The sequence below is a fragment of the Lagenorhynchus albirostris genome, chromosome 14, assembly GCF_949774975.1.
Source record: "Lagenorhynchus albirostris chromosome 14, mLagAlb1.1, whole genome shotgun sequence".
In the NCBI taxonomy this organism is placed as follows: domain Eukaryota; kingdom Metazoa; phylum Chordata; class Mammalia; order Artiodactyla; family Delphinidae; genus Lagenorhynchus; species Lagenorhynchus albirostris.
Window position 1 is genome coordinate 61,323,053 of NC_083108.1, and position 22,515 is coordinate 61,345,567.

Genomic DNA, 22,515 nt, shown 5'->3' on the forward strand with positions numbered 1-22,515 from the left:
GACTGACGTAGAAGCACGCGTCGCTTCGGCGGCGGCTGGCGGGGTGTGGGCGCCATGGAGCGGTACTCCGGCGCCTTGGAGGAGGCTGTGGACGGAGCCCGACAGCAGGAGCGGCACTACCAGTTGCTGTCCGCACTGCAGGGCCTGGTCAAGGAGCTGCCCAGGTGCGCGGCCTCGGGGCGCGCGGGGTGGGCGGGGCCGCGGGCAGGCGGCTCGGCCCCGCCCCGCTCACCGCGCCCTCCTCCCGCAGCTCCTTCCAGCAGCGCCTGTCCTACACCACGCTCAGTGACCTGGCCCTGGCGCTCCTCGACGGCACCGTCTTCGAGATCGTGCAGGGGCTGCTGGACATCCAGCACCTCACCGAGAAGAGCCTGTACAACCAGCGCCTGCGGCTGCAGAACGAGCACCGAGGTGCGCGGGGGCGACGGGACGGCCCAGCTCCCCGCGCGGGAGCTCGGCCTGCCCGGGCAGTTCCGGTCTCTGCGGGCGGAGGCCTTCCGCGGATACCGTTCGAAAGAAGCCCTTGAAATTGACCGGATCGAGGGCGCGGGGCCACTGATGACAAATGGGTCAAGTCGGTTTTACTTTGTCAGTTGCAAAGTCATATTTTCGCAGGACATCCAGAAACTCCCTGCTCGCGCTCCCGCGTGCCCTCACTCCCCTTCCAGGCAGGATGACCCGAGGCCTCTGTGCTTGGTCAGCCCACTGGCAGGTCTGGTGTTGGCGGTTGGCCGCCCGCAGTGATGCCCCGCAGTGTTGACAGCTCTGCAGCGCCCTTTAGTGTCAGTTTCCTTTCCGCAGCGCATCAAGTTCCCTTGCACTGATCCCTGAGGCACCCTCCAGAATCCGAAAACTTTTCCACTTGAGCCACGCGTTTGGCCAAAGCCTTCGGAGCCTTGGCCCCTCCCAGGCATCCCTACTGGGAATGGGAGGGGCCTCCGGAGCCCCTTCCTGCGAGGTATGCTGGTCAGCTCTTCCCGCCCCCTCAGATTTCCCACCTTTCTTATTTTATTTTTCCCCAACTTTTTATTTATTTGAAAAAGGTTAAGTATTTAGAAAATTTGGAAGTATAATATAATGAATACTTATACGTTCTCCAGCTACACTCAGTAACTGAAGTTTTGACAAAGTTCTTTGTGTCCGTAATTGTGTGCAACACCACAGGGCTTCACCAGGGGTCCTCAGCATTCCTCTAGACCAGGGTTTTCAACAGCAGCGCTGTTAGCATTTGTGGCTGGACAGGTTTTTTTTTTCCTTCTTTATTTATTTATTTTTGGCTGCATTGGGTCTTCGTTGCAGTGCGCGGGCTTCTCATTGCGGTGGCTTCTCTTGTGGAGCGTGGGCTCTAGGCGCACGGGCTTCAGTAGTTGTGGCACGCGGGCTCAGTACTTGTGGCTCGCAGGCTCTAGAGCACAGGCTCAGTAGTTGTGGTGCACGGGCGCCGCGGCATGCGGGATCTTCCCGGACCAGGGCTTGAACCCATGTCCCCTGCTTTGGCAGGTGGATTCTTAACCACTGCGCCAGTCCTTGTACAAGTCTTAATGGTTCCTTGCTGAATGTTTAAAAGCATCCTTGGCTTCTAACTACTAGATTATAGTGGCACCTTCCCCCAATAATGACAGCCAGAAATGTCTCCAGACATCCTTGGGGGTCAGCCTTGGTCCAGTACTGAGAACCAGCGATCTAGAACAAGAACGCTCTCCTCTGTAACCACAATGGATAGAAATGAATCATTCCAGGGTGTGTTCTGACATTGAGTCCACGGTCACATACCGAAACTTGTCTCAAATTGTCAGTCCCTTTATAAGCATCCAGTGTGTGGTCATGCATTGCCATTGGTTACTTTGGTCTCTGCTTCTGAAACAATTCCCAACATTTATTGTGGCACTCACTTTTTGAAGAGTCCAGGGTATTCTGCCTTAGAACGTCCCCACTGTGGATCTGTTGGATTGCCTCCTCGTGTTGACATTTTACCTCTTCCTCCATTTTCTGTGTTTCCTGTAAACTGGACAACATGACGATACACACGTTAAGCGTTTGTGGCAAAAATTTCTCCTAGTGATGTGAGGTCCCTTTCCTGTGGGGGCAGATGATAGACATCTGCCCCAGGATTAGTGTGTTTCTATCAGGAATGGATGTTGGGATTTGTCAAATCTTTTTTCTGCATCTATTGAGATGATCAAGTGGCTTTTTGGTTACGACGGTGAATTACATTGATTTTTAAAATTCCTGGGATAAACCGCATTCCTGGGATAAACCTTACTCAGTCATGATGAAGTATTCTTTTTGTCTATGTTGGTTTGATTTGCTAAAATCTTAAGAATTTTTACTTCTATGCTAGTGATGGACATTGGCCTGTAGTTCTCTTGTAACATTTTTGTCTGGTTTGAGTATCAGGGTGATACTCGCTTCACAGGATGAGTTGGGAAGTGTTCTCTTTGGTTTTCCAGAAGAATTTGTGTATAATTGGTACTACTTCTTCCCTAAATGTTTGGATGGTTGTCTTTGTACATGTTTTTTTTATATAATTATATTTTATTTATTTATTTTTGGCTGCGTTGGGTCTTCGTTGCTGGGCACGGGCTTTCTCTAGCTGCAGTGAGCTGGGGCTGCTCTTCGTTGTGGTGCCTGTGCTTCTCATTGTGGTGGCTTCTCGTTGTAGAGCACGGGCTCTAGGTGCGCGAGCTTCAGTAGTTGTGGCACGAGGACTTAGTAGTTGTGGTTCATGGGCTCTAGAGCACAGGCTCAGTAGTTGTAGCACACGAGCTTCATTGCTCCGCGGCATGTGGGATCTTCCCAGACCAGGGATCAAACCTGTATCCCCTGCATTGGCAGGCAGATTCTTAACCACTGCGCCACCAGGGAAGTCCCTGTACACATTGTTATTGAGGAATGAGATGCATACTCACAAATCCAAAGTACATAGCTGATGCCTTTTAACGCTCAAATCATGCCACATTTGGCCAGTGGAAGAACAGTGGGCTGGCTCCTGTGTCCTTTTGATGTGTCCCCATCATTTTTGGAGCACTTCTTGCTTTCTGGTACAGGAAGGTGTTCAGGCTCATCTTTTCTTGTTCTTTCCCAGCCTCAGCCCCTCTTCTGACAGCCTGCTTCCAGCTTCCCCACACCAACAACCTTCCATCAGGATGGACCTTTCCCCTTTGCCACCGTAAAACTTTCCCACTCCTCCTGCCTTTGACTGGGTCTGTGCCAAATGCAGGCTGTCAGTAAGTAGTATTTGCTCTCGTTTTGGTGATTTTTGTTTATCTCCAGAGCTTAGTAGCTCAGGGAGCAAATCAGGCGCTCAGAATAATTTTTTTAAAGGGAGGGGGGCAGCAAGGGAAAAAGCCATGTCTCCATGGAGCCCTGGTTCCTTTTAGTGGGGAGTTTTGATAACTCTTCAGACACTTCGCTTCTTGTCCTTTGGAAGGTTTTGTGCTGTCAGCAGCGGGAAAGTGCCTGTGACTTTCTGCTTTTCCTTCCTCTGACTTAGCAGGTGGTGGTTGGCTGCCATTGCTTTCCTTGGTCATTGCAAAGGCCAGGCCCCCGCCCGGGCAGTGGGTACAGCTCTCTTTTTGCCTCTGGTTGCTCACCCTGTGGAATCTGGAAGTTGACCTGAGATTTGTAGCGAAGTTGATAAATGGGGTGAAGATGACATTTCCCTGCATTTATCTGTTTCCTTGCATCCTGCCTCCACACGTTGTAAATGTTAACTGGGGAGTGTCTTTCTCATCTCTTTGTTTATGGAAATGTCTTCAGGGTGGCCCTCAGCTTCAGACTCACTTAGTGTGATAAATGCCGTAGTCGAGATGTGCACGCAGTGCGAAGAAACAGGAGATTGGGGAACCTCAGGGGTCCTCCAGAGAAGGGCTGTAACGTGAGGTCTCTGCCGAGGACCGAGTGGTGGCCTTGTGTCTTATAGCCGGGACCCCTCCTCACAGGGGAGATCTGGCCACTTGACACTTACTAGTCTAGGATTTTGGCTGCATAGTGTTGAGTGTTCTGTTTTGTGATTGGTTTCTTTCTATCCCATGCTACCTTTCTTTTCTGTCCAGTCCTGTACAATTAGTGGGGACTGTGGAAGCTTTCCTTGGTGGTCGTGGTGGCCCCTCTTGGAGCAACACAGACTCCCTGGCACATGGCCTCTGCCGGCTCATGCCATCTATTGAAAAATTAATCAATAGTCAATCTAAGAAAGAAATGGAAAATTTTAGTCGATCCAACCTGAGGATTCTAACCTGGAGACAGTCTTTCCGAAAGCTCTGAGGACTGTCCCAAAGAGGTGAGGAGGGAGGCCAGTATATATGTGATTTTGGTGAAGGGGTACATGTAACCAAGCATGCAGCTTGGTAGAAGGTTACTGCTATTCACGAGGAACAGATAGCTTAGTTAATGGTTTTAGTGCATTTCTAAGTATGGGAAGATGCAACAAACTGTATTCATAAAATTTTCTCCTGAAAATATCCAAGTGTCTGAGGGCCAGTTCTGCCAGTTTTCCCAGAGCACAAAGTGCCTCATCCCGATCTTCACCCTGAATTCCTTTCAGGTAGGTCAGCGACTGCAGTGGTTAATGACTTGATTCTTGTAGAACTGGGTGGTGGGCAACATTCTCTCTGTTGCAGTCCCTTCTCTTTCAGTCTTTTTTTTTTTTTAAATCAGTGTTACTTTATTCTTTTTTTACAATTAATTTATTTTTGGCTGTGTTGGGTCTTCGTTTCTGTGCGAGGGCTTTCTCTAGTTGCAGCGAGCGGGGGCCACTCTTCATCGCGGTGCGCGGGCCTCACTGTCGTGGCCTCTCTTGTTGCGGAGCACAAGCTCCAGACACGCAGGCTCAGTAGTTGTGGCGCATGGGCCTAGTTGCTCCGTGGCATGTGGGATCTTCCCAGACCAGGGCTTGAACCCGTGTCCCCTGCATTGGCAGGCAGATTCTCAACTACTGCGCCACCAGGGAAGCCCCTCTTTCAGTCTTAATTTCGACCAAGGTTTGGGAGGCATTTCATGACCAATTTGTCCCACGGTGTTAGGAATGCTCATTCCCAGGTCAGGCGAGGATTTCCTTGATAGGCCACTCAATGTGCTGTTACCAGACTAGACCCTGTTAACTAACAGTAGCCCAAGGCCTCCGGGCTGCCTGTCCTACTAGTCTGTTATTGCCCTGTTGTTGCTTCTTCCCACATCTAGAGCTACACTATTACAATCCCTGATCTTACAGAACTATATATTTGGTCAGTTGTTTCAGGTCTTATAGTCATCATTATCTTTATTGGAGGCTTAGCCACACATTTGGTCATTAAAGAAACAATAATCTTGTAAAATAGACAGAAATATAGCTAGTGACATTAATAAGGTCATCAGTAAGTATTTAAGCTGAGAACTCCAGCCCAGTGTCTCCCCAGGTCGTCTGACCAGTCTGTTCTGCACCAATCGCTGTCTTTAAGGGAAATGATATTGTGGCCTTGTCCATAAAGTCCACCAAAGACATCTGCATGTACAAGGCCAGTGGTGGGTCATCATGACCCCTTACAGGACTGAGAAAGGAATGTTACCTCCTAAGGAGTTACATGGCTGGCACCAGAAGGAGAAAAATTGATCTTTGTGGTTGAGCAGGTATTTCTGCCATTGGGGATTCTGGTTCATGCTTAATGCAGATGCACAATGTTCAGTGGAGGGAAGGGAGGAGGCTCAAATGAGCAGAGAAAAAATTTTATTTAAATGTTGCTTGTCTTAACTTAAAATATGAATTTTATTTCATCACATCCTTGGGCCCCTCAGGGTCTGTGCCCACCCTACTCCCTCTAGGAGCTGTGGATAGGGTACAGGGTGGCTCTGCACCCCTCACCACCACCAAGGGCAGCACTGAGGGGGAGTGACTGCCACACCCCAGGGCAGAGGCTACTCTCCTCGCCTCCTTTCCCAGGCCTTTGCCTGGGTGGTCTTTTGGATGTCTCAGTGGATGTCCCTTGGATGATGGCAGGTCACGCTGGACTCCTGGCCTGTAGCCAGCATCTGAGCCTAGAAACCTCTAGACCGCAATCTCCTCCCTCCCTATCCACAATTCTCTGAGCTCAGGCTGCAGCCCTGGCTCCACCCCCATAACCATACACTTGGCCTCACCCTTCTCTAGTGCCCTGGAGCCCTGCTGCTGGAGAAGGGCCGTACCCTGGGTGAGGGCCCGCCTGAGTGGGCTGGGGGCTGGGTGTCCAGAGCTCCACCCGGCTCCCAGTGCAGGCCTCCCTCACGTCCACGCCTCTGCCCTGCTTCTCTGTGGTGGTGGGACAGCTGGAGCAGGCCCCCTCCTTACCCCTCTGCCACCTGCTGATAACCCCTCTGGTCTTGTCCCCTTCCAGTGCTCAGGCAGGCGCTGCGGCAGAAACACCAGGAAGCCCAGCAGGCCTGCCGGCCCCACAACCTGCCTGTGCTCCAGGCGGCCCAGCAGCGCGAGCTAGAGGTAGGGGTGTGGGCAGGGTGGGCACCACCTGAGCTCTGCTGAGAGGGCCGTAGAGGAGGGGCTTCGGGTGGCTTGGGAGCCACTGGCCAGCCTGGGCCTCAGCCTGGGGTGGGCCGCGAAGGCTCCATGTGCCCACATGTGGCTCTTCACTGTCGGGGGTTGGGGTGTGCTTGGAGTGGATGGAGAGTGTGTGATCCCCCCACTCCCCTCCTCCTGCTCCTCGAGACAGCAGCTCCTAATGGGCTGGGCCTGTACAGGGCAGGTGTGAGTGGGGGCCATTGTGCCCCATGGCCTTGGGGATGAGGGCAGTGGTGGGATGATGGAGCCAGCAAGTCCTGCTCCCACGTTGCCTGGGAACAATGCAGAGGCCCACCCATAACCAAGAAGCCACCAGTGGTGGGCTGCATGTGGAGGCGTGTGCAGGGTCCCAAGGAAGCCCCAAGCCAGGGCATGCAGGGAGGAGGTGCTGAGCTGGGCTTGGCCGCAGCTCCAGTGGGGAGGAAACATACGCAAAGGCCCAGAGATGGTGGCCAGCTTGACAGTCAGCAGAGGTGGAGCCAGCATCTGGCCAGCTCATGGTGGTCCTGAGCTGTCAGGGCTGGGCGAGGCCTGGCACAGCAAAGGGAGGACACCTGACAGGAGGTGCTGGAGGAAGGGCATTTGGGGCAGGTCATCTGAGCCCCTCTGCAGGGTTCTGTGTGGCTAAGGAGGGACGGACCTGGGTGCAGTACGGGATCCATCCATAGTCTGGGAGCTGGATCCACTGGGAGGTGGGGAGGGGCCAGAGGAGGTGACAGGCCAGGAATGTGTGTGTGAGGCACTGATGGACAGGAGGCTGAGCCCCTGAGCTGCCTTCACCGTGGCAGGCGGTGGAGCACCGGATCCGTGAGGAGCAGCGGGCGATGGACCAGAAGATTGTCCTGGAGCTGGACCGGAAGGTGGCGGACCAGCAGAGCACACTGGAGAAGGCAGGGGTCGCCGGCTTCTATGTGACCACCAACCCGCAGGTCAGTGGCACAGGCCTGCCCCGGCACAGCCCAGGGGATGTTGGTCCCCAAGGCTAGATTCCATATGGGGTTTTAGCTGGTCGCTGGGAGCCCAGGCCCAGGGTGTGTGGGGACAGGGGACATGGTGAGTTAGGGAGGCTCCAGGAAGGGTTTCTGCGCTGTGCTCAGCATGGAGGCCGGTCACACTGCCTCCGCCACAGGAGGGTAAGCCATGTGACCACAGGGCATTGCCCACCTTCCCCGGGTTCGCTATGCCCTACAGGGCCTCGTGTGCAGTTCCCCTACATCCCTGCACACACCTCCACTTATGCCAAGCCAGGGCAACTGCAGGCCCTGCCACAGGTGGAGTCCCAGCACCTGCCCCTTTCTGGCAGGTGGTAGCCAGGCTTCACTGGAAGTCAGCCCCATGGGCTCAAGCCTGGTGCTCTCTAGGTCCTGGTATCTGCCCTGGGTCCTTGGGTAAAGGAGGCTGCTTCCTGGGGCCTTTGCCAGGGCTAAAGGGGACCTCACAGTGGCCCCTCTGCATCCCAGGAGCTGACGCTACAGATGAACCTATTGGAACTCATCCGGAAGCTGCAGCAGAGGGGCTGCCAGGTGGGGAAGGCGGCACTATGACCAGGCAGGGTTCCTGCCAGTGACCCGCTGCCCATCTTGGCTGGGAAGACAACCCTGTTCCACAGTCACCAAAGGCAGCAGAAAGCTGAGTGGCGCTCATCTTCCTGAAGTCTGGCCACCACCCTCCCAGCTGCTTGCAGGAGGGGCACCCCGTGAGGAGAAGCTAGGTGGACCTGGGCTGCGTCTGCCACCCACCTTCACCTGGGCTTTTTTGTCCAAAGCTAGGGTGGGAAGGTAAAGGGAAGAGTGGGCCCAGCCTTCCGGCTGTCTGCCCCAGGCTTCCGATGTGTTCTGCTTTCGGCCCCTCCCTTGGCAGGTGCAGCCCCCGAGTAGGAAAGGCTCATGAGCTGCATGTGACCCCGAGAAATAAAGACACCTCAGCATGGCCTGCACGTGGCTTGCATGACAGCTCTGTGGTGCCTGTCGTGACCAGGGCCTAGCTAGGGCCCTTGCCTGTGGGCTCCGTGGCCTACAGAGGAATCAGCAGAAGATGGCCCCACCCCCATGTCACAGAGGCCCCTCCCTGGGGCAAGTCCGAGGGCACTAGGGCCACATCCAGTCTGCTCTGTGGGGCGGTCAGAGCAGCCAGATCCTGGTGTGGGTCACTGGGGCCGCTGGGGTGAAGGGCACAGAGCAGCAGGAAGGGTCTGAGGGAGGAAGAGACTGAGGATGGGGAAGCACCAAGCCCACTCTGGGGAGTGTGCTGGCTGCATTGGTCTGAGCCCCAGCTGTGGGGTTGGAGGTGAGGGTATCCAGTGCCCTGCGTGGCTGGGTCTGCAATACGGCTTGAAGGCAGGTGTTGGTGGGTCCACCCTGCCCAAGGTGTGCCGGGGGCGCATGACACAGGAGAGGCCGAGCATGAGGCTTCTCGGGCCATCGGAGCCACTCCCTCTGCCACTGACTGCACGTGAGGGCTCTGCAGGGAAGAACATCGTGGGCCTGGAGTCAAGGGCTCTTAGCTGCAGAAACAGTGGTTTATTGACAGGCCACCTTTCCCAGCCAGCCACTGCCCACCTGTGGGGCTCAGGGCCCATGGGTTGAACCCTGCAGTAGGTGGTTCTTCAGGCCCAAGGTCGTGGGGGTGGGCAGAGATGCAGCCATGCTCGCTCACTGGAGGGCGGTTTCTGACAGTTCCCAGCAGCTCTGGCAGGTAACGGAAATAGCCCGCACCTGGGTGCCCACGGGCAGGGGCCAGCGGGGTCTCACAGTCTGGGGTGTAAAAGGTGTTGTGTGTGAGGTTGGGGTCGGGCTGTAGCCCTGGGTGGTCGCAGCCCAGGTGAGGATGCGTTGGGACGTGGCCACAGCACTAGGCCGGGTGGTGGAAGAGGCTGCCCGTGCGGAGCCTCCGCTTGAGCTCCTGCCAAAGCAGCTGCCACTCCCTCTGGGCGCCCTTCATGACTCCGCTGTTCTCTAGGGCTCGGCGGGACAGGTAGGGCAGCACCTCCATCACAGGGCCGTAAGGCACGTACTTGTACACGGGGTAGCCTGCCTGTCCTGCACATAGGGGTGGAGGCGGTGAGTCCCAGCACCTCCGCCCCTGCCCCCCGCCCCCCCACCGGAAGCCCAGCTCACCTAGCGGGAAGCTTATCTGGTCGCACATACCCAGAAGCTGTCCAAAGTACACCTGGCAATCGGCAGGGTGCAGGCCCAGTTCCTCCATCCTGTGAACAGGCAGGGTGGTGGGTAAGACCCTCCCTCCACCCCCAGATCCCCACCCACAGGGTAGGGCGTGGGCATAGGCTCTCTCCTGCATAGACCAGGCCTCTTCCCCGCTGCTGCTGCCGCTGCCTCAACCCAAGGCCACCAAGTGCCCCCCTTCCCCAGCCAGCCTCCCTCTTGCTGTGCTTGCTCCCCGATGGCCCCTTCCCTGCTACCCACTATGACCCAGCAAGGCAGATTCACCCAGTGGCCAGCCCTTGGTGTGGCCTGGGAAGCTCTCAGCCCTCCCACCATCCCCTTCTCAAACCCCTCAGAGTTACGTTGCCTCTGTGTTTCCAGCCCTGCGACCCCACCTCCAGCTTCTCATCCTCCCCTTGCTGCCTGTCCTGTCCGTAAGGCAGTCACCAGGTACTGGTGGCAACTGAGCCTTTGGAAGGCGGGTGGTCTGAATTGAGGTGCACTGCAAGTGTCAAACACATGGGCTTTTGAAGACAGTGTGAAAACTGAATGTAAAATATCTGTTTTTCTGAAAACATGTTTAAATGGTACTATTTTGGATATGTGGGGTTAATTAAAATGTGTATCAAAATTAACTTCATTTTTTTTAACGTGGCTATGAAATATTTGGGGTTAAAGATGTGGCTCGAATTTCTATTAGTGCTACTCAGACGTTGAGGTGGGGGCCCCCAAATCTGTCCACACCCTCTCCTATCCTCACACCTCCCCTCGTAGGATCTTTAAAAAATTCCCAGGGTTTGAAATATCTGTGCATTGATGATTCCCACGTTTTTACCTCTGGCTTCCTGCACGTGCAGATACAGACTCAGCCTATCAGCACCAGCAGTCTATAGCCCGCCCCCATCCTTCCACCCCACAGGGGCGTGTTCCACCTGGGTCCTCACACCCACCCAGGCTACAGGCTGGGCCTGCTGGTCCCCATCCCTGCCCTTGGAGCCCCCCTCCCTTCTCACTGTCTCAGGACCCCACCCCAGGCTTCCAGAGCACTTAGCGCCTCTTACCCTGGGCCTCCACATGAGGGGCATCCCAGACCGTTTCTCTCCTTCCCCCAGGGCTAGGCTCCAAGGTTGGGGCCCCAGTCTGCACAGTGTTGCCCAGCTTACATGTCTCTGTCCCCCGTGAGAGCAGGGCTGCCACTGTGTTGCTGCCTGATGGTGGTGGGAACACTCATGTGGCGTCCTGCAAAAACTGACTCCTCCCCTGCTGCTGCCCCTTCCCTGCCAGTGTCCATGCCTGCTGCCATGTGACTGTAGCTTTGCCCAGCACAGAAAGAGGTTCTCTCCATCTGGACGGCAATATCTGGGCTGAGCATGACTTCCTTTAGCCAACAGAACGATAGCAAATGTGACATGGGCAGAGGCTTGCCCCCTCCAGGGCTTCTGGTAGTCTGAGACCACCTGTGGAGAAGCCTACGCTGGCCTGTAGGACACCCGACATGTGATGCAGTGCACTTTGCTGTCCCAGCCACAAATGAGGCCATTTAGGGCCAACCAGACACCATGTGACCACGGATGCAGGATAGGCCCCAGGCAAGGCCAGCAGAAGCAGCACGAAGCAGAGCCCAGCCCACACTGCTGGCTCACAGAACATACTGTGTTCAGACGTCTGAATTTTGGGTTGGTTTGTTAACTCAGCCAAAGCTAATCTGACTGAGGTCTCTAATGTGTGGCATCAGAGGCCCACACTGCTGCCCCTGGGAAGACCAGCCCAAGGTGTTCAAGGCTCTGTGGCCCCTGAAGCAGGTGCACAGGACCTTGGCCTGGCATGGGCCGCGGAGCCTGTGAGACGGGCAAGCGCTCAGCTGGCACTCAGCATGGGGGGAGCCGTGTCTAGGGCAGGAGGCCACCGCGGCCAAGATGGGGAGGCCACACATGCTCCCAGTGGCAAGATCCAGAAATCAGGTGAAAGGAAGCCCTTCTGAGGGCAGGTTATACCTTTAGACGTTTCACTGTCCTCGCCTAGTCAGTCTGAGTGGACTAGCCTGTGACAAAAACCTATAATGGGGCAACCACAGGCTGCTGAGATGGTGATGGAAACCTCAGGAGGTCGGCACTGCCAGGCAGGAGCCAGGGCCTCTCTGTGCACATCGTCTTGGGGTGCACCCTGGTGCCGCACAGACCACTTCTGATCACGGTTCCATCACAGAATTGTACTTTTAAGCCTAAGTGAGAGCCAGCTTTTAAAATTTTCAACTCAGCCCCGTGTTCCTTCAAAAGTCAAAGAAGCCAGAACTGGGGTTTCCCTGGTGATGCAATGGTTAAGAATCTGCCTGCCAATGCAGGGGACACAGGTTCGAGCCCTGGTCCAGGAAGACCCCACGTGCTGCTGAGCAACTAAGCCCGTGCGCCATAACTACTGAGCCTGCGTTCTAGAGCCTGTGAGCCACAACTACTGAGCCCGCACGCCTAGAGCCTGTGCTCCACAACAAGAGAAGCCACTGCAGTGAGAAGCCCGTGCACTGCAACGAAGAATAGCTCCCACTCACTGCAACTAGAGAAAGCCCGCACGCAGCACCGAAGACCCAACGCACACAGCCAAAAATTTTAAATATAAATTAAAAAAAAAAAGAAACCAAAACTAATCTTCCCCGAGCACAAAAGGTGTCCCTGGCCATCCCACGTCCAGGGGTAGGATGGGGCGTCCAAGGAGGCCCCAGGGATGGAGGGAAGAAAGCGAAACAGTCCACCCGGCTAGGACGCCAGTCAGAGCCAACCACCAGCAAGGAAACAGCCTGACCCCAGCCCAGCAGGACTCCAGAGGGAGCCTGGACACAGTCTGACCTCCACCTGGCAGCCCTGCTGGCCTCAGCGCTCCTGTTCACAACCAAGCAGCTGCAAATGCAGAGCATTAGAAATCGTGGCCTTTAGTTGCAGTTTCACACCATGAAAAAGCAGCCCCAGCATGAGAAGGACAAGCACGACATTAATGAATGGTTTAAGACGACCAGAGTCACCCTCCAGGCAGAGCCTGCAAGTGCCTCTGGGTGCACGCCCTGCACCTTCACTACTCGGCCCAAGCCTTGGGCTTGGGGTGCCCACTGTAGGAGGGGGGCCCCTGCCTTGCTCCTGGGGAAGGCAAGGGCCAGCAAGGCCACTGCCCACCCAGCTTCCTGTGGCGGCGGGGTGGGGGGTGGGGGGGGGGAGCTAGGACCCCTGCTGTGGTCCAGTTTGGGTTAAGATATGAGATAAAAGAACGTGGTGATTGGAAATTCCCTGGCAGTCCAGTGATTAGGACTAGGCGCTTTCACTGCCTGGGGCCTGGGTTTGATCCCTGGTCGGGGAACTCCCAGAACACGGCCAAAAGAAAAAAATGTATATTTATTTCACCTCATTCCTATAACTGACTTATAAGGATGCTCCATGGGACAGGCATTTAAAGAGAAAACAGACTATCTTAAATTCTAAACACAGTTTAAAGTGTTGAGAAATTGTCTATAAATGAGGCGACACATGTGAGGGCTCCAACATTTCACATTTAAATTTCACCTAATGAAATTTATTTTTTAATTTGAAACTTTAGTAAGTCTGGTATTAATGTTAAAAACCCAAGTAACTGCAAACAGCATTTTGGCTACTGCAGCACAACGCCCAGCCAGCCTCAGGGGGTCTGGGGGCCCTAAAGCCGCCACTTCAGCTCGTTCCACAGATGTCCCCCCAAAACCCACTGCCTGCCCATGCTTCCTGCCCACCAGGAGCACCCAGCGGGAAGGGGGCGGGGCCAACCTGCACAGCGTGAAGCGCACGGTGTCCTCATTGTGCGAGGCCACCATCACTGCAGCCCTGGCGTTGTGCTTCAGCTCCTCCAGGACGTAGTTGAGGCACCTGGGGAGGGTGACGCGTGAGTCAGGCCTGCACAGCCCCTGCAGGGGCAGAGGCAGAAACAGGTGCAAAACAGTAGACGATCCTGGCGTGGAATTAAAAAGCAAACAGGGGCTTCCCTGGTGGCACAGTGGTTGGGAGTCCGCCTGCCGATGCAGGGGACGCGGGTTCGTGCCCTGGTCCGGGAGGATCCTACATGCTGCAGAGCAGCTAGGCCCGTGAGCCATGGCCGCTGAGCCCGCGCGTCCGGAGCCTGTGCTCCACAACAGGAGAGGCCACAACAGTGAGAGGCCCACGTACCACCAAAAAAAAAAAAAAGCAAACAGGCCTTGTGCCATTTGGGGAGGGCTGCCGGGATACAGCTTTCATCTTTATCAACCCAGGCAGTTCAGTAAGTAGACTTTTATATTAAAAAAAAGAAAACCTTAATGGTTTTGGAAAAAGTAAAACAAAGGCAGAGGAGGTATTGGTTCTGACCCCCGGGTTGCTCCCACGTTGGACAGGGTCACGTCGGGTCAGCTCCAGCCCCTTCCCGGTTTCTCCTCCCCCCCCCCCCCCGGGAAGCTCTGAGGCTCCAGGAGCCAAAGAGGGCAGCGCACCTGTGGTACATGGCGTTGGTGGCCTCATAGGTGGGGTTGATAGGGTCCTCATACCCAATCTCCAGGGCGCGGGCACGTTCCTGGGCCATGTATGCACCACGCACCAGCTTGGCCCCGAAACACCAGCCCTCTCGGCGAGCCAGCTCCACATCCAGGGTGACATTGTCGTAGGTGTCCTGTGGGCCAGAGCCGAAAGTTGAGGATGACCAGGATGGGCCCCCCTCCAGCCTGCGTCCCATAGGGCCTCCCTGGGGCCCAGGTGCCCCCCAGTGTGTAGTCAGCAGGGGCACTGGGGCCAGCAGCTGTGGTGACTTGGGGGCTGTCAGCACCTGCCTGGACCCCACGCACCCACTTCCCCTTGTCCCCGCAGCCCCTACACCCACCCCACCCTGAGTCCTCCAAACACCTGGCTGGTCCCTGAGCGGCCGCCAGAGTTTGTGCTCAAGGGTCCCTGAGGCACACGCACGAGGCTGGGGAGGGGCCCAGAGCCTTCATCAGACCCTTAGACGGAACCAAGCTAAAAAGGGCGGGAGTAAACAGTCACTCGAAATCTGGCGATTAAGGCACGTTACATGGACTCCAAAAGCTCCTTCATCGTCCTCCTGCCCCTTCAGCACCCTGTCTGGGGTCTGAGGCCCAGGGGACGGGTCCGCTGGCAGCTGGTCCTGGGGGCCTGTCTCCCTGCAGCAGACGCTGGGCGCACCTTGAGGTAGCACTGGTACGTGTTGAAGATGAGTGGCCTCTCCACATTGAACCTGCGCTGCATCTCCAGCGTCAGGCGGCTGATGGCCGGCTGGAAGTAGGTCTGCTCGGCATCCACCATCAGCCGCACGCCCACCTCGCTGGCTTTCTGAGGGGCACGGCGGGGAGAGAGGGTCTGTCTGGGTCCCGGGTGACACGGGTGCCCCCCCACCCCAGCACATCCCAGGGTCCTCGACCTTGGCCAGGACGTCCATCCTCTGCAGCATCCTCGTCATCTGCCGTTCCTCCTCCTCAGTGAACCGCGACAGCAGAGGCTCCAGCTGTCCTGTCTGAGGGGGCAGCGCAGTCAGGCCACGGCACAGCTCCAGACCTGGGCTCTCGAGGCCAGCGCTCCCCCCCTTCCCGTGGGCAGCCTCTCGCCCCTGGTGCAGGGCCTACCGATACCCAGTGCCTGGTACCCGGGACCAGTGGGCCTCATCCCCGCGCCTCCTTCTCCACCTGCCACCCTGTTTGTGCATTAAGGTCAGTGTCCTGTCCAGGGTCCTGCTGGCCACACAGCGTCCCATAACCGTGCTGCCCACCAGCACACCCTTCCTCACGGGGCTGGCTGCCCCAAGTCAAGCCTGCACCCAAGGAGTCGGCTCCCACGGCCTGCACAGGATCCTCACGATGGGTCCCCCTTCTGTTCCTGTGCAAAGTTCAGGAAGTGACCCTTGACCCACCCAATCACCTGGAAAGACTCAGCCCCTAGCAGGCAGAGGACATGGAAGAAGAACTGTGCCTACAGGCAGACTTGGCTGGCCACACATCACAGACTGACATGCAACAGGGGGACGGAGGCATCGGCCCCAGATGGTGGCACTCAGGGCGCTGGGCAGGTCAGCAGTAGGCACCCACCCTGCAGGTCCGTGAAGCACAGGGGGCCCTCTGCTCGCCCCGCTTGCCCACTAACACTGCCCAGGGCACTCCCGGCGAGGCCTCAAGCACACCCCCCCTGGGCCCTCCGTCGCCAGGCTGGAGCTTGTGAAAGGCAGCGTCTGTGGGGTGTTTCCCAAGGCACCTCTACTGCTTCCTCCCATCCCAACTCAGTGGTGCGTTCAAGCACGGCCACAAATGCCCGATCACCCTCCCAGGGGCAGGTGGAGTCTCATTTTTCTCCCCCGAACACAGGCCAGTCCCTTTTAACAAACAACAGCTACTCCCTTTTAACAAACAACACTGGGTAGAAGGGACGGCGTGGGTCTCCTGAGGCTCGACTAGAATAGGTAACAGCTTCCGCCTGGCTTGTGGGGACACTCATCCTGGGGACCCAGCGCCACTCTGAGGAAGCCCTGGCGGTGTGAGCGGGGACCCTCCGTGACGACCCTGCGAGAATGGTGAGGTGGGGGGCACAGACGTGCACAGCGTCACCTGCATGTTGGGGACCACCAGGTGCCTGGAGAGCTCGGTCCTGCTGTCAATGAGGCTGCCCCAGTCCAGCAGGTCCAGGGTGCTGTGGGAGAAGGTGCGTCAGCATGTGGACACACGGCCTCACCACGGCCCCAAACCAGCCCCCTCCCTGCAGGAGCACCCCCAGACCCAACCCCACAGAACCTGCCTCAGTGCTCAGTTTTGAAAGACTGGTAAAATGTAAACATGGTCCTCTGCTTAAAAAACAGAAACCAAAACATGAATATTCTTACATGAGGGCCAAGACCACCCAGGCCACATCAGGCTCGGGGAAGAGCTGGACACGGGAGACCAGGCAGGAGGGGACGGCACACTGCCGCCAGCCCCCAGCTCCTCACAATGAGGCTTGGGACCCTCCGGGATCTCAGCTGCCCTCACCCTGCACCCGCCTGCCAGATGGGTCCTGGGACGGCTGGGTGTGGCACCCTCACTCCACAGCCCAAATAATTCTGTAAGAAGCCCTAGGGTTCAAGGGGGCCCATGCCCTGGAAGAGGGCGACCAGGATTGGAGGAAGGCGTTGGGGCTAAGCCAGAACCTTGGCTGAACCAGGGCGGCTGCTCCCGAAATCTCAGCCTGGGGGCTACTCTTACCCGGACACGCCAAGGGTCTCCACAGTGAACCACTTCTCAATCTCCATCCGGGACGTGATGCCCATCTTCACCATGCTTTCCTTCAGAAGCAAGAGGGTGTTGGTCCCACTGCCATCTCCCAGCCCTGCTCACAAACATCTCCTGCCCCTGCCTGCTGGCCTGTGATGCTAGGCTGATTTTATTATGCCAGTACTGAGACTGGCTACACTTCTGCCTTGGGTTTCTGCTCCAGAGATAGTCTCTCCCCGCTGCCCACCCCCCCACACCTGCCCATCCCTGCGGGTCCACAGAGCTCGGCTACTGGCAGGGCCAGCCCCGCTCCAAGCCTCCCACCCAGCACATCCTCCATCTCTGCTCAGACTCCCTCCCCACCGACCCAGCAGCTGGGGGCTGGGCAGCAGGCCCTGGGAACCCACCTCGGACACTGCCTGGCCAATTCCTTCTGGGCAGGGCTCCTCCCTGGCCCACCTTCTCACACCCACCACGGAGCGGCGGCCTCACCTGCAGTGCAGCCACCTCCAGCTTCGTGTCCATGGCAGCCAGCCCGGCCTTGCCCTGCTCTGCGGCCATTTGGTGGAAGAACCGTCTCCACTTGGTCAGCACATCTGAGAACCGCAGCTGCGGATGCAGGCCTGAGCTGCCATCCCAGGCGCACATCCAGCCCCCTCCCAGGACCCCCACGTAGCCCGAGCCACCCCATGCCACCCGTGTGCCTGGCTCCCAGGGCCAAGGCACCAGCACACGAGCTTTCACTTAACGCTCACGGCAGCCCCAAGTTCTTACAAACTCCCTGTGGGTGGAAGGTTTTGACACTTACCAGAAACTGGGGTCTCCCCAGTGCAGTGAGCTTAATGGCTGAGAAGCCATCCTCGCTGGCACCACCTATGAGAAGCCGCAGGAAGAGCCGTCAGTGCTGGGGTGTGTGTGTGGGGGACCCTGGGCCTGCACCCGGAATCTGTGCCACTCAAGAGTGAGGACACTTCTTGGGATGTCCTGGTGGCACAGTGGTTAAGAATCCGCTTGCCAGTGCAAGGGATGCAGGTTCAAGCCCTGGTCCGGGAAGATCCCACATGCCGCGGAGTAACTAGGCCCGTGCGCCAAAACTACTGAGCCTGCGCTCTAGAGCCCGCGAGCCCCAACTACTGAGCCCGTGTGCCACAACTACTGAAGCCCACGTGCCTAGAGCCCCGTGCTCCGCAACAATAGAAGCCACTGCAATGAGAAGCCTGCGCACCGCAACGACGAGCAGCCCCTGCTCGCTGCAACTAGAGAAAGCCCGCATGCAGCAACGAAGACCCAACGGAGCCAAAAAGAGAAAAAGAAAAAAAAAAGAAAAAAAGAGTTAGGACACTTCTCATCCACATATGACAGACTTCAGGAGGCAGGCGGTGGCCATTCTTCCTATTAGTTACCTACAACACATGGTACTGGGTCTACCTTGCACCTGGGCCCTGAGACCCCCAGAGCACGAACAATTCAGCCACCCGATGAGACGGTGCAGTGGCACCAGCGCATCTTTCCTCCCTTGCCCACCAGGCCCGAGCAGGCCCACAGTGGCCATGCTTCCCGGGCAGGCTGCCTGGCCCTCAGAAGCAGCTCTGGTGGCTGCCTGGCAATCTCAGGCCGAGGGGTGTGGCAACAGGAGGGGAGAGCCCACCGAGGACCCAGACGCCTGGGCTGGCTGACCACCCATGGCAGAAGGACAACGACCCTACGCCGCCCGCAAACACCCTGCACTCGGCTGCTCCAGATGCCCCACCCTGCAGGTGGGAACTGGTGACTCAGCAGGGTTTGAGTTTGCCACGTGGGTCCAGGAATGCAGTGGGCAAAGGAGCTGGTGATGCCTGCCCACTCAATCCCTGCCTGTTTCCTCTCCAATGCCCTCGGCACCCGGGGCTGCCCCTAGGGGTTCACCGAACACAGACACGCCCAGCAGAGCACAAGCTGGAGGCAGAAGGCACTCAACCACCGCCGCCATTCTCTCCTCTGGCTTCCGGAAGCCCACGACACATATCTTTGCTTCTGTGGGGCCCTCCCCGTCTGTCTGCCCCCAGGCAGAGTGGGCAGGGAACCGAGAAGACGCCCCTGGCACTGGACACTGGGCAGCTGGGTGTCTGCCTGACCGCCCGGGGTGCCCAGCGCTGCTCCTAGGAGGCTGCCTCCAGGCGTTGCTCACTCCCACTCCTTAAAGTGTTCAGAAGGTGTGGGACCCACTAACAGGAGGGCTGCTGGGGACCTGATGGACGCTGAGGCCTCTGTGCCCTCGTGGCTTAACTCACCTCCCTAGCAGGTGTTCCCACCCAGAGGCCACGCGGGGAAGAATTCTCTGTTAAAGAGGACGTGGCACCAGCTCCCGGAATTGTGTGGCCCTCGGCAGAGCCAGGGGTCATGTGACAAGAGTCAAGCCCCTGCCTGGGACTGGGGGCCACTTGGCCCACTGACAGGCCCACATCTGGACACCTGGTACCCAGGAGAGGGGAGGCGCCCTCTTGTGGGCAGCCAGGCTCCTCAGGAAGGAGCTGGACTCAGGTGTGAGCCCAGGTCATCCTCAGGACCAAGGCCACAGAGATGGGAACGGAGCCCTGAGCAAACACTCCAGGCCTGGCCTTGTGTTCCCACACCAGCATCTCCTCGAGTGGAGGTCAGCCCAGGCTGGGCCTGGCGGGTGGCAGGCCAGCGACAAGCAGGACCCCACCTGAAGCCTCGATGCAGTGCAGGAACGTCTCCATATGGCTGTCACACTTGGCCTCGCTGGCGTAGAAGTAGGTGCGGGTGCTGACAACGCCATCCCTGCGGTCTCCGAATGCCCGGTGGGCCTGGAACTGCTTCTCCCTCTTACTGGTGCCTGGAGAGGTGGGCATCCGGCCTGAGCCACCTCCCCACACCCCCAAGCCTGCATCCCGCCACCAGCGCCGCACTCCAGCTCCAGCCCCATCCCACCCCGAGCCCACGGCCCCCTGCCTGTGCTGCTCCCCAAACCCGCCCATCCTGGCGCCCACTCTTCCTTCTCCTTGGGTCACCCTAGTCATGTGGCAAACCCAGGGCAGGAAGGCAAAGCCCAGACCCACCGAGGGCCGAGTGCACCGGCCCCCCAGGTGGGCCGTAAGGATGTGTCAGCCACTCATAATGACGGCCTGGGTGCCCAGGGACACGGGGAGGAGCCGGGGGTGTGTGCGGGTGGGGAGCGGGCTCGTTCCTGAATGGCTGCCTCCCACTCACCATGGCCGTCCCTCTCCGATGCTGAGGTACAGGACCTGCAGGAGGGAAGAAGAGGGAGAGGGTCGCGGTCATGCCACCTCAGGTACAAGTGACAAACGCGTACCATTGAGGAGGCACAGGTGGGAGGAAGTAGAGGCTGAGCCCTGACCCTGACCCAGGAGGGCTGAAGAGGAAGGTAGGGTCACCTGGCCAGGTAAGAGTGACTCACGCCACCCCACCCGCCCCCAGCCTCCGGGGTCACCTTCTCTGAGCCTGGCAGCCTACAAGCCCTGCTCCGGAGGAACCTGGGTCTCCCCCTGGGTGAGGCCCCCTCCCTACACTGGGTGAGGAGGAAATAAAGCAATACACAGCCCAGGGCGTGGGTAGGTCCTTGAGGCCGGCTAGCCATGGGGTATTCCTTCCTGTGAGGAAAAGGCGGGGCGCGGGCCAGTCAGGGCTGAGGATGGCGGAGAGAGGGAAACCACCAGCTTCCTTATTCCCAGAGCCAAAGAGCGGGGCCCCTTGCTCTGCCCTCTGCCCACAGCCGGCCCCACCTCCACCCGCGCTCCTCAGGATTATTTTCAAACCAGCAACCACAATTTATTTTTTTAATGCAAACCCTCCCCTGGCCTCCCCTGGCCATCATACCTGAATATACCCAGTCCTCATGAGGACAAGACAGAGAGGGCACCTGTAAGGCCCGACGCAGGCTGCCCCGCAGCTGTGGCCCACTGAGGTGGAGGCATGACATGGCACCCACCATCTGCACCAAGGCAGGGGCCTCATCCCGAGGTTGGCAGCTGAGGAAGGCTCGGGCCTGCTCTGTCACCACACAGCCCATAACCTGCAGGTATCCACCTTCTAGGCAGACTGCCCTCCACTGAGGGGACACCACTACCCAGAGGCCCCCAGGGGCCCGGGGCCGTGTGACGGTCCCAATTAGCATTTCCACAGCTGGCCTTCTACCCTCCAAGCCCCAGCCCAGCTCCAAAGGCACAGGGGAGCCAGCCGGCCACACAGCCACGTGATCAGGGGCAGTGGCCTATCCCAGAGCAGACAGTACTTAGCATGGGCGGGGCTGCACTCTTGACCAGGCCCGGTGAGTGGATCACCAGGAGACAAAGATGGCAGTTACCAGGCTGGGGGGAAGGGGAGTGTCGTGTCACCATGAAGAGCAGAGCATGCTCTGTACACACACACACACGTGCAGACACATGTGCACACATGCACACACGTGCAGACACATGCGTGCACATGTAAGTGCATGGGCCACGATGTGGAGGAGGGAATGGAGTGACCCCGGGGGCAGGGGGCAGGAGAGGACCGCAGGAGCGACCCAGGGGCTTGCAGGAGTGGCAGGAAGACCCCAACCATCCCCTCAGCCACCTCCAAGCTCAGCTCTGCATCAAGTAATTTGTTGGCTGGACACCTTTTAGAAAAAAGTGAAAAGTGAGGGGAGACCACGCCGGCCGCCCTCACACCAGCTCTCCCCTGGTGAAACGCAGGAGGCAAGAGAAGAACACAGAAAAGCCTGTGGGCCCCCAGGCCCTGGCTCCAGGCAGCACCCAAGACGCTGCGCACACCAGTCCCAAGGAGCGGCCTCCACCCTGGGGACCAAGGCCCAGGCCTCGCCCCCAGCCAGCCCTGGGTTTGCACAGCCAGGACACACACACCTGCTGGCCACACTGTCCCCAGCCATCCTCATTACAACCTCATCACAGCCAATCATTGAGAGGAACCCAGCCCTGCGCCCTCTCCCCACGGCCCTCAGCCTGCTGGGGGGACCCTGCGAGGATCCTCTCCTAGAGTTAGGTTCCTGGCCTCTGCCTTCTAATAAGTGTTCTGGGAAACACCATCCCACCCCCTCCCTGGATGGCTATTCTCCCTCCTGCGCCTCTGGCCTCCTACCTCCTGCTTCCTAACCTGGGGAAGCCCCACGGACCCCCTCCTCCCAGGGCCACGTCCTCAGGGCACCTGCTGGGCCTCTTGCATGTTCAGACGCCCCCATCTTTTCTGTGCCTCTTATGGTTATGCCTGGGGCAGGGCCCCACCGCCTGTGCTCACTCCCCGCCCCACCCCACTCCACTCCTGTGGCTTTAACTTGGGGCAGTGGCCTCTACATCATTCCCCAGAGCAGGGTCTAGGGGCTCCGCTCCCCACACAGGGGCTCCTGATGGAGAATGCGTGGCATCTCGACGGCGTGGATGTTCGATCAGTGCCTATGAGCCTGGTTCTGCACCTTCAGCCAGGCTCCACGGAGCACACAGGGCTGCCTAGCAGCAGCCCTGCCACTGGCATCGGACGGCGGCCACCAAATTAGGACAGGAAGGGACTGCCGTTCACGTCCCAAAGCCCACAAAGCAGGGCTCCTGCAAGACAAGGGGCACCAACAGCAGGGTGGCCCAGGGTCA

At 58.0% G+C, this 22,515-nt stretch overlaps 2 protein-coding genes across 4 annotated transcripts in view; one reads left to right on the forward strand and one right to left on the reverse strand.

The window, feature by feature from the left end:
* On the forward strand, positions 1–10,322 carry DGCR6L (DiGeorge syndrome critical region gene 6 like). Its single transcript, XM_060121991.1, has 5 exons — positions 1–164; positions 251–411; positions 6,348–6,448; positions 7,315–7,455; positions 7,987–10,322. The coding sequence occupies exons 1-5, from the start codon at positions 55–57 to the stop codon at positions 8,068–8,070; spliced, it is 597 nt and encodes a 198-aa protein (XP_059977974.1). The 5' UTR covers positions 1–54; the 3' UTR covers positions 8,071–10,322.
* PRODH (proline dehydrogenase 1) overlaps positions 9,024–22,515 on the reverse strand; it is a 19,085-nt gene continuing 5,593 nt past the window's right edge. The window contains exons 3-14 of one of the 3 annotated variants that reach the window (XM_060121989.1): positions 20,126–20,160; positions 19,602–19,751; positions 17,724–17,788; positions 17,408–17,524; positions 16,907–16,986; positions 16,277–16,358; positions 15,103–15,195; positions 14,868–15,014; positions 14,165–14,340; positions 13,470–13,568; positions 9,643–9,731; positions 9,024–9,564 (exon numbers count right to left, since the gene is read on the reverse strand). In XM_060121989.1, coding sequence (XP_059977972.1) covers positions 9,377–9,564; positions 9,643–9,731; positions 13,470–13,568; positions 14,165–14,340; positions 14,868–15,014; positions 15,103–15,195; positions 16,277–16,358; positions 16,907–16,986; positions 17,408–17,524; positions 17,724–17,788; positions 19,602–19,751; positions 20,126–20,160 — 1,321 coding nt within the window. In that variant the 3' untranslated portion in view covers positions 9,024–9,376. Of the gene's footprint in view, positions 9,732–13,469; positions 13,569–14,164; positions 14,341–14,867; positions 15,015–15,102; positions 15,196–16,276; positions 16,359–16,906; positions 16,987–17,407; positions 17,525–17,723; positions 17,789–19,601; positions 19,752–20,125; positions 20,161–22,515 lie in introns of all 3 variants that reach the window. The other 2 variants (XM_060121990.1, XM_060121988.1) reach the window with 2 other exon arrangements.

Bases quoted from the DNA above. Each gene is read 5' to 3' on its own strand.
- DGCR6L (XM_060121991.1), top strand. From the start codon at position 55: ATGGAGCGGTACTCCGGCGCCTTGGAGGAGGCTGTGGACGGAGCCCGA. The intron at 165-250 runs GTGCGCGGCCTC...CTCCTCCCGCAG, and splicing joins CTGGTCAAGGAGCTGCCCAG to CTCCTTCCAGCAGCGCCTGT. The intron at 7,456-7,986 runs GTCAGTGGCACA...TCTGCATCCCAG, and splicing joins ATGTGACCACCAACCCGCAG to GAGCTGACGCTACAGATGAA.